The 10,866-nt window shown below is 43.3% G+C and overlaps 1 protein-coding gene and 1 pseudogene across 1 annotated transcript in view; both read left to right on the plus strand.

Moving 5' to 3' along the window:
* Nucleotides 1-6,285, plus strand: part of LOC142360136 (E3 ubiquitin-protein ligase RBBP6-like) — a 32,968-nt gene extending 26,683 nt beyond the window's left edge. Inside the window, exon 12 of the mRNA XM_075412378.1 lies at nt 6,248-6,285. Within this exon, the coding sequence (XP_075268493.1) occupies nt 6,248-6,285 (38 nt within the window). The remainder of the gene's footprint in view (nt 1-6,247) is intronic.
* Nucleotides 6,286-8,103: 1,818 nt separating this feature from the next.
* Nucleotides 8,104-10,866, plus strand: LOC142360137 (MOB kinase activator 3A-like; annotated as a pseudogene).

Raw genomic sequence — 10,866 nt, forward strand, 5'->3', positions numbered from 1 at the left:
AGCTTCAGTTTGTTTGAGGATGCGGTGTTGGAATTGAACTGCAAGAGCAGTCTTCTCTACTGCACGTAGTACTGTAGTGCTAATACCTTTCATGTCCCAAATGCGGTTGCCAAGACTCGAGTTAAAACTCTGCATAACAACCTAAAATTTTCCTTAGTGCATGATTGTTTTGAAGAGTCAAGTCCCGATCTGTGGCATATCATAATGCACACCCTGTATTGGGTCCAGATTTGACTGAAGCTTATTTCAGGGCTATCTGCTGTTGAAGATTTTCATTTTCTAGTCAAAAGGGAAAACGCTGGTTAGAGTGATTCACAGATCCGGTAATAACCTAACAGTACAATGTATGCTGTTAACCAGGTGTCCTTTATTACGGCGCCGGGCACACGGGGGATCTCTCCTCCAAATGTGTGCGCCAAACACCCTTTAATTTCAGGTTAAATAGAACTACAATATGAATATTAATCGTTATATTTCCGAGAGCGTATGAATCTATTCCAATTCTCCTTTAGCAGGTGTATTAGAGCTCCTGGGTGGTCTCTGGTGGTCTTAGGTTGTTACTTCATCTCTTTCGGTAGTCTTCCTCATTTGCCCATGAGTTACATCCGGGGCGCTGCGCATGCTCGGTTCGTTCTATCTCGTTGCAAAACTGCAAAGCTGCTTTTCGCTGGTTCTTGGTCGCAGCTCCTGCTCTTGTCACAGTCTTGTCCTTGCTAAGTTTGCTAATCTATAAGGAGAGCTTGCAACTTCCACACAGGTGCTTTGTTAAAACTGAAACTAGAAAATACCACTGCAGCTACTTTGGTAAAGTGTCATGTTTCTTATTATTCCTTCTATCAAGAGGTGTTAAAGTTCTTCTGGATGAATGTACCACAGGCGAAAACTTTTTGTATTTAAATCAGTAGAACTGCTATTTAGTTTCACTTAAAGAGTGCCCTGTTGTCTATTACATCTTGGAGGGGAAAACATAAAAAAAAAATCAGATCTGTGACTAAGTGTAGGTGCAGTGCCTGAACGAATGAAAAGCAGGTCATCTCTCACTGGTGTCCACAGACAGCAGAATTGTTGCAGTCCTGACCTTGAAATACAGAGACATTGACATTAAATACTGGTACCTTAAGAACCTTGGCTTTTACATTGTCTTTCTATATCTCATTTTAGTTTGCTGCCACTGTTTTGTTTCGTTTGTCCCTTCACTTCCTTCATCCTCCTCCCTACTTAGATCTTGTTGAAGGCTAAGTTTTTGAAATAATTTCCTGTATTTGTAGGTATTGCTTGTTTTGCTGTAAATCTCTAGCTTTTTGCATAGCCTTGCTATGTCTGTGTTAGTGTGCTGCCCTCAGGTTTTTAGGTTTTGCCTTGACTTCCTTAATCTTCCTCCCTAATTCAGTTTTCTTTCAAAGTCGAAGGGTTTCCAGAGTGCCCTTGCTTTCTGCATTGTGTTTCTGCAGCGGATTGAGTTTGCTGCCATGGGTTATTAGATTTGCCCTTCCTTCCTTAATCTTCCTCCCTATTTCAGTGTTTGTATGAAGTCTGAGGATTTCACATATTGTTGTCTTCAAGAGTTTTGTGTCATTCCTTAGTACCTACCTTTATTGTTCTATTATTTTTTTCTTTTTTCCTTTAAAGTCTGTCAGTTTTTCACTTTTTGACATTCATTTCTTGGGCTTCCTTTCTGCTGTAGTCATTCTGTCTTGGTTTGCATCTTTATGCTGGCTTTTTACATTGTCTTTCCACAGCTGTTTCAGTCTGCTGCCACTCTTTTGTTTAGTATTTCCCTTGACTTCCTTCATCCTCCTCCCTATTGAGATCTTATTCAAGGCTAAGTTTTTGAAATCATTGCGTGTATTTGTAGGTATTGCTAGTTTTGGTGTAGATCTTTAGCTTTTTGCATATAGCCTTGCTATGTCTGCCTTAGTGTTCTGCCCTCGGTTTTTAGGTTTTGCCTTGACTTCCTTAATCTTCCTCCCTAGTTAAGTTTCTTTCTAAGTCGAAGGGTTTCCAGAGTGCCCTTGCTTTCTACATTGCGTTTCTGCAGCGGATTTACTTTGCTGCCATGGGTTATAAGTTTTGCCCTTTACTTCCTTAATCTTCCTTCCTTATTTTAATGTTTGTGTGAAGTCTGAGGATTTCAAATCTGGTTTTCTTCACGAGTTTTGTGTCATTCGTTAGTACTTACTTGTATTGTTCTATTTTTTTTCCTTTGTTTCTTTAATCTCTGTCGGTTTTTCACTTTTTGACATTCATTTCTTGGTCTTCCTTTCTGTTGTAGTCATTCTGTCTTTTTTCGTGTCTTTATGCTGGCTTTTTACATTGTGTTTCCACAGCTGTTTCAGTCTGCTGCCACTCTTTTGTTTAGTATTTCCCTTGATTTGCTTCATCCTCCTCCCTATTGATATCTTATTCAAGGCTAAGTTTTTGAAATCATGGCCTGTATTTGTAGGTATTGCTAGTTTTGCTGTAGATCTCTAGCTTTTTGCATAGCCTTGCCATGTGTGCCTTAGTGTGCTGCCCTCGGTTTTTAGCTTTTGCCTTTGTTTCCTGAATCTTCCTCCCTATTTCAAAGTTCATTTGAAGTGTAACGTATTGAAATCGCTGTCTTCAAGAGTTTTGTGTCATTCCTTAGGTCGTTAGTATTACAGATTTTCTTTCGAAATCTCTCTTTTAGTTCGCGGTCCTTGTATTTCCCTATAGTTTTTCTTTTGTTCCCTAATCTCTGTTGGTATTTCACTTGTTGACGTTCATGTCTTCGTCTTCCATTCTGTTCTAGTCACCTTTTTGTTGTTTTTCCAGAACACCCTGGCTTTGTACATTGTCTTTCCACATCTCATTTTAGTTTGCTGCCACTCTTTTGTTTCGTTTGTCCCTTCACTTCCTTCATCCTCCTCTCTATTGAGATCTTACTGAAGGCTAAGTTTTTGAAATCATTGCCTATATTTGTAGGTATTGCTTGTTTTGCTTCAGATCTCTAGCTATGTCTGCGTTGGTGTGCTGCCCTCGGTTTTTACTGTTTGCCTTGGTTTCCTGAATCTTCCTCCCTATGTCAAAGTTCATTTGAAGTGTTAAGGTTTTGAAATCGCTGTCTTCAAGAGTTTTGTGTCATTCCTTATGTCGTTAGTATTACAGATTTTCTTTCAAATTCTCTTTTAATTTGCGGTCCTTGTATTTCTCAATATTTTTACTTTTGTTCCCTAATCTCTGTCGGTTTTCACTTTTTGACATTCATTTCTTGGTCTTCCTTTCTGCTGTAGTCATTCTGTCTTGCTTTGCGTCTTTATGCTGGCTTATTGCATTGTCTTTCCACAGCTGTTTCAGTCTGCTGCCACACTTTTGTTTAGTATTTCCCTTGACATCCTTCATCCTCGTCCCTATTGAGATCTTATTGAAGGCTAAGTTTTTGAAATCATTTCCTGTATTTGTAGGTATTGCTTGTTTTGCTGTAGATCTCTAGCTTTTTGCATAGCCTTGCTATGTCTGTGTTTGTGTGCTGCCCTCAGGTTTTTAGGTTTTGCCTTGACTTCCTTAATCTTCATCCCTAATTAAGTTTTCTTTCAAAGTCGAAGGGTTTCCAGAGTGCCCTTGCTTTCTACATTGTGTTTCTGCAGCGGATTTAGTTTGCTGCCATGGGTTATTAGATTTGCCCTTTCTTCCTTAATCTTCCTCCCTATTTCAGTGTTTGTATGAAGTCTGAGGATTTCACATATTGTTGTCTTCAAGAGTTTTGTGTCATTCCTTAGTACCTACCTTTATTGTTCTATTATTTTTTTCTTTTTTCCTTTAAAGTCTGTCAGTTTTTCACTTTCTGACATTCATTTCTTGGGCTTCCTTTCTGCTGTAGTCATTCTGTCTTGGTTTGCATCTTTATGCTGGCTTTTTACATTGTCTTTCCACAGCTGTTTCAGTCTGCTGCCACTCTTTTGTTTAGTATTTCCCTTGACTTCCTTCATCCTCCTCCCTATTGAGATCTTGTTGAAGGCTAAGTTTTTGAAATCATGGCCTGTATTTGCAGGTATTGGTAGTTTTTTTTTAGATCTCTAGCTTTTTGCTTAGCCTTGCTATGTCTGTGTTTGTGTGCTGCCCTCAGGTTTTTAGGTTTTGCCTTGACTTCCTTAATCTTCCTCCCTAGTTAAGTTTCTTTCTAAGTCGAGGCTTTCCAGAGTGCCCTTGCTTTCTACATTGTGTTTCTGCAGCGGATTTACTTTGCTGCCATGGATTATAAGTTTTGCCCTTTACTTCCTTAATCTCCTTCCTTATTTTAATGTTTGTGTGAAGTCTGAGGATTTCAAATCTGCTTTTCTTCAAGAGTTTTGCGTCATTCCTTAGTACTTACTTGTATTGTTCTATATTTTTTCCTTTGTTTCTTTAATCTCTGTCGGTTTTTTAACTTTTTGACATTCTTTCCTTGGTCTTCCTTTCTGCTGTAGACCTTCTGTCTTTGTTTGTGTCTTTATGCTGGCTTTTTACATTGTCTTTCCACAGCTGTTTCAGTCTGCTGCCACTCTTTTGTTTAGTATTTCACTTGACTTACTTCATCCTCCTCCCTATTGAGATCTTATTCAAGACTAAGTTTTTGAAATCATGGCCTGTATTTGTAGGTATTGCTTGTTTTGCTGTAGATCTTTATCTTTTTGCATAGCCTTGCCATGTCTGCCTTAGTGTTCTGCCCTCGGTTTTTACTTTTTGCCTTGGTTCCCTGAATGTTCCTCCCTATTTCAAAGTTGATTTGAAGTGTTAAAGTTTTGAAATCGCTGTCTTCAAGAGTTTTGTGTCATTCCTTAGGTTGTTAGTATTACAGATTTTCTTTTGAAATCTCTCTTTTACTTCGCGATCCTTGTATTTCCCAATATTTTTTCTTTTGTTCCCTAATCTCTGTCGGTTTTTCACTTTTTGACATACTTTTCTTGGTCTTCCTTTCTGTTGTAGTCATTCTGTCTTCGTTTGCGTCTTTATGCTGGCTCTTTACATTGTCTTCCACAGCTATTTCAGTCTGCTGCCACTCTTTTGTTTAGTATTTCCCTTGACTTCCTTCATGCTCCTTTCTATTGAGATCTTATTGAAGGCTAAGTTTTTAAAATCATGGCCTGTATTTGTAGGTATTGCTTGTTTTACTTTAGATCTCTAGCTTTTTGCATAGCCTTGCTATGTCTGTGTTCGTGTGCTGCCCTCAGGTTTTTAGGTTTTGCCTTGACTTCCTTAATCTTCCTCCCTAGTTAAGTTTCTTTCTAAGTCGAAGGGTTTCCAGAGTGCCCTTGCTTTCTACATTGTGTTTCTGCAGCGGATTTACTTTGCTGCCATGGGTTATAAGTTTTGCCCTTTACTTCCTTAATCTCCTTCCTTATTTTAATGTTTGTGTGAAGTCTGAGGATTTCAGATCTGGTTTTTATCAAGAGTTTTGTGTTATTCCTTAGTACTTACTTGTATTGTTCTGTATTTTTTCCTTTGTTTCTTTAATCTCTGTGGGTTTTTCACTTTTTGACATTGTTTTCTTGGTCTTCCTTTCTGCTGCAGTCATTCTGTCTTTGTTTGTGTCTTTATGCTGGCTTTTTACATTGCCTTTCCACAGTGTTTCAGTCTGCTGCCACTCTTTTGTTTAGTATTTCCCTTGACTTCCTTCATCCTCCTCCCTATTGAGATCTTATTCAAGGCTAAGTTTTTGAAATCATGGCCTATATTTGTAGGTATTGCTTGTTTTGCTTTAGATCTCTAGCTATTTCCATAGCCTTGCTATGTCTGCCTTAGTGGTTTTTAGTTTTTGCCTTAGTTTGCTGAGTCTTCCTCCCCATGTCAAGGTTCATTTGAAGTGTAACGTATTGAAATCGCTGTCTTCAAGAGTTTTGTGTCATTCCTTAGGTCATTAGGATTATAGATTTTCTTTCGAAATCTCTCTTTTACTTCGCGGTCCTTGTATTTCCCTATATTTTTACTTTTGTTCCCTAATCTCTGTCGGTTTTTCACTTTTTGACATTCATTTCTTGGTCTTCCTTTCTGTTGTAGTCATTCTGTCTTTTTTCGTGTCTTTATGCTGGCTTTTTACATTGTGTTTCCACAGCTGTTTCAGTCTGCTGCCACTCTTTTGTTTAGTATTTCCCTTGACTTCCTTCATCCTCGTCCCTATTGAGATCTTATTTAAGGCTAAGTTTTTGAAATCATTGCGTGTATTTGTAGGTATTGCTAGTTGTGCTGTAGATCTTTATCTTTTTGTATAGCCTTGCTATGTCTGCCTTAGTGTGCTGCCCTTTGTTTTTAGGTTTTGCCTTGACGTCCTTTATCTTCCTCCCTAGTTAGTTTTTGTGTCTAAGTCGAAGGGTTTCCAGAGTGGCCTTGCTTTCTACATTGTCTTTCTACGGCTGTTTTAGTTTGCTGCCATGGGTTATTAGTTTTGCCCTTTACTTCCTTAATCTTCCTCCCAATTTCTGTGTTCATAGGAAGTCTGAGGATTTCATATGTTGTTGTCTTCAAGAGTTTTGTGTCATTCCTTAGGTCGTTAGTAATACAGATTTTCTTTTGAAGTCTCTCTTTTAGTTCGCGGTCCTTGTGTTTCCCTATAGTTTTTCTTTTGTTCCTTAATCTCTGTTGGTATTTCACTTGTTGACGTTCATGTCTTCGTCTTCCATTCTATTCTAGTCACTTTTTGTTGTTTATCTAGAACACCCTGGCTTTGTACATTGTCATTCTACATCTCATTTTAGTTTGCTGCCACTCTTTTGTTTCGTTTGTCCCTTCACTTCCTTCATCCTCCTCCCTACTGAGATGTTATTGAAGGCTAAGTTTTTGAAATCATGGCCTACATTTGTAGATATTGCTTGTTTTACTTTAGATCTCTAGCTTTTTGCATAGCCTTGCTATGTCTGTGTTAGTGTGCTGCCCTCAGGTTTTTAGGTTTTGCCTTGACTTCCTTAATCTTCCTCCCTAGTTAAGTTTCTTTCTAAGTCGAAGGGTTTCCAGAGTGCCCTTGCTTTCTACATTGTGTTTCTGCAGCGGATTTACTTTGCTGCCATGGGTTATAAGTTTTGCCCTTTACTTCCTTAATCTCCTTCCTTATTTTAATGTTTGTGTAGTCTGAGGATTTCAGATCTGGTTTTTATCAAGAGTTTTGTGTTATTCCTTAGTGCTTACTTGTATTGCTCTATTTTTTTTCCTTTGTTTCTTTAATCTCTGTGGGTTTTTCACTTTTTGACATTCATTTCTTGGTCTTCCTTTCTGTTGTACTTATTCTGTCTTGGTTTGCGTCTTTATCCTGGCTTTTTACGTCAACCTTCCACAGCTGTTTCAGTCTGCTGCCACTCTTTTGTTTAGTATTTCCCTTGACTTCCTTCATCCTCCTCCCTATTGAGATCTTATTCAAGACTAAGTTTTTGAAATCATTGCGTGTGTTTGTAGGTATTGCTAGTTTTTCTGTAGATCTTTATCTTTTTGCATAGCCTTGCCATGTCTGCCTTAGTGTTCTGCCCTCGGTTTTTAGTTTTTGCCTTGGTTCCCTGAATCTTCCTCCCTATTTCAAGGTTCATTTGAAGTGTTAAAGTTTTGAAATCGCTGTCTTCAAGAGTTTTGTGTCATTCCTTCGGTCGTTATATTCCAGATTTTCTTTTGAAATCTCTCTTTTACTTCGCGGTCCTTGTATTTCCCTATAGTTTTTCTTTTGTTCCCTAATCTCTGTTGGTATTTCACTTGTTGACGTTCATGTCTTCGTCTTCCATTCTGTTCTCGTCACTTTTTGTTGTTTTTTCAGAACACCGTGACTTTGTACATTGTCTTTCTACATCTCATTTTAGTTTGCTGCCACTGTTTTGTTTCGTTTGTCCCTTCACTTCCTTCATCCTCCTCCCTACTGAGATGTTATTGAAGGCTAAGTGTTTGTAATCATTGCCTATATTTGTTGGCAAGGGCCCAGATGGTATCCCAGATCTCTTCCTATGGGATTTAGGCAAGGTTTTCTGTTGAGAAAGCTGCTTCTAATGGCTGCCCTTCTGTGCTGCCTTACAGATTGGGACCAGATGAGCAGAGGGAGGTTTCTGTGAAGATCAGAGCCCCAGGAAGTGCCCAGCAGCGCCACGTCTCCGGCTGTCATCGCTATGGACCTGGAAAAGCAAGAAGAGAAGCAAAATGTGCCACCCTTTAAAGCAAGTGTTCAATAAAGACAAAACCTTCCGGCCTAAGCGCAAGTTTGAGCCGTGGACTCAGCGGTTCGAGCTGCACAAGAAGGCTCAAGGCCTCGCTCAACGCTGGCCTGGATTTGAAAGTGGCCGTCCAGCTGCCGCCGGGAGAGGAGCAGAACGACTGGGTGGCCGTGCATGTGGTGGACTTCTTCAACCGCATCAACCTGATCTACGGCACCATCAGTGACTATTGCACAGAGTAGTCCTGCCCCATCATGTCGGGGGGCCCAAAGTACGAGTACCAATGGCAGGACGAGCACGAGTACCGAAAACTCACGGCCCTGTCTGCTCCCCAGTACATGAACCTCCAGATGGACTGGATTGAGGTACAGATCGGCAACGAGGACATCTTTCCCACGAATGCTGGTGAGTTTGGGCTGGGGGGCGGGGAAAGGGGCTGGTGCAGAGTCTTCTGCTTTGAGCTCTTGGGTCCCGTTCCTGGTCCGGGAGATGCTGTTGCACGTCACCCACAGAATCAGAGAATGGTGGGGGTTGGCAGGGCCCTCTGTGGGTCACCCAGCCCAACCCCCTGCCGAAGCAGGGTCACCCAGAGCAGGCTGCACAGCACCGCGTCCAGGCGGAGCTTGAATGTCTCCAGAGAAGGAGACTCCACAGCCTCCCTGGGCAGCCTGAGCCAGGGCTCCGTCACCCTCAGAGGGAAGAAGTTCTTCCTCGGGTTCTTCCGCTGCTACCCGAGTAGCAGAGCTAGTTCCTTCGTGCTGCGCAGAGGCTGGCAGCGTAGTAAGCTCTTCCGAGCACTTGAGAAACTTCAGAGCTCTTGTGGAGTGCTAAAATACCCCGAGCTGTGCCAGATCCCGTGTGGAGTCCTGGATCCCTCGAGGAAAGCCGAGCTGAGCCTAGGCAGCGAAAACAAGAGGCTGCTCTTGGAGAAGTCGGTCTCTGACATGACTCTTGCGTCGTTCATGCTGGACGTGGTCTCCTGACGGACGGCTCTTTCGGAGCTGGTTGCTAGCTTGTGTTCGAGGCACGTGCTCGGCGTCGGCCTGGTGATGGTGGCCACGTTTCCGTAATTAGCCTCTTTATTATTAGAGGCTGGCGTTAGCTGACTCTGCCCTTTCTAGCTCGGGGCTTCCTGGCGTGCCCTTGGCTGTTTGTTGCAGCGGGGTGGGATGCTGACATGTGCGGGGAGGGAGGGGCAGGGTTTGATCTGTTGCCAGGGTGATGGAAAGGAGAATTTGGCCAAAGACACCTAAATCTGCATATCCAGACGCAGTTTCGTGTACTGGCTTCGGGACAAGGATTGTTGGCTTTTTTGTTTATTTTGTGCTGAGTAAGACATGAGAACTCAGTGTCTAACGCGTGAGGTAAATATGATTGATCCCATCCAGAGCTTTCATCTTCTGGGACGCCAAAGACAAGAGGCAGCAGAGCTCCCTCCCTCCTGCCCCGGTGTTCATCCCGTTGGAGCTCTGATGGGACGAGGTTGGCCTCTGACAGGGACACGTCTGCCGCCTCTGCCACACCAGCGTCCGCGGAGCTCTGCCAGAACGCTGCTGAAACCTGGCGTGAGCGGGCAGAGCAGGGAGCTGGGCCGTAAAGAGCCGGTCCTTCAGACAGCCGCAGCGCTGCAGTCCTCCCCGCCTGTTCCTCCGGTCGCCTGAACGGCTGCTGCCTGGCTTTGGCGTTGCTGTTTCCAGCTCTGCTTTTACCAGATTCCTCGCCCTTAAGGCTGACTGACGCGCTGCGGTTCTTGCAGAGCGCTGAAAGGGTCGAACTAATCCCCGCTCCTCCAGAAGCAACCTGTGTGGACTTTAAAGTGTAATATTCTGCGGAGATGGGCAGTTGGCCAGGCCACTCCGCTGCAGGGCCCTGGCTACGCAGATCCCGAAGTGCTGCCACCTTTAAAGGGGACCTTAAAGTCTTTAATTCTTAACCAAAGAGCTAAAGACAGACCAAAATACGAGATAACTGTGAGGAGTGAACAGCACCGAGTCTTGCTTTTGGGAAGTTGCTGCTGGAGTGGAACTCGGTCGTGTCTGGTGTTTGTGTAAACACAACGAGTAGGAGTAGAAGAGAGCTCTGTCAGACTGCAGCAGCTGCTGGGAATCTCCGAGGCTGGTCTCTTGCTTTCAGTCGCTGGCAGCGATCGATGGCGTGCAGCGCTCCGTCGCTTAAGAAATCTGTGCTTTGAAAAATGTGATCCCAATGGAAGGGAAGAAGGAGAGGGGAACTGGGAATTACCAGGGACAGAAGCCCTTTGGCCTCAATCTGTCAGTTTTATCAATTTATTTTAGCCCCGAGGAACTGGTTTTGACTTGGCTGAAGGTTTCTCGTGGTTGTGCCTCCCCTCCCAGGTACTCCCTTCCCCAAGAACCTCCTCCCGGTGGTGAAGAAGATCCTGTCCAGGCTGTTCCGGGACTTTGTCCACGTCTACCTCCACCATTTCGACAGGATCACCCAGATGGGGTCGGAAGCCCACGTCAACACCTGCTACAAGCACTTTTACTACTTCGTGAAAGAGTTCAATCTCATAGACACCAAAGAGCTGGAACCGCTGGTGAGTGGCTGCCTGGGCTTGGGGCACACGTTGGTCTGTCGGGGTCCGCAGCTAGTGGGGTGGGCTGGGGCTGGAGGTGTCGCAGAGGTCTCTGGAGCCTCCTCGAAACCAGTTCCCCAAACTCAGGCCATCGGTTGGCCTCGCGGTTTTACTGTCGGGGAACTGGGAGTGGGGACGCGCGAGCGCAGCTGA

This window comes from Opisthocomus hoazin, unplaced genomic scaffold, assembly GCF_030867145.1.
Source record: "Opisthocomus hoazin isolate bOpiHoa1 unplaced genomic scaffold, bOpiHoa1.hap1 HAP1_SCAFFOLD_121, whole genome shotgun sequence".
NCBI lineage: Eukaryota > Metazoa > Chordata > Aves > Opisthocomiformes > Opisthocomidae > Opisthocomus > Opisthocomus hoazin.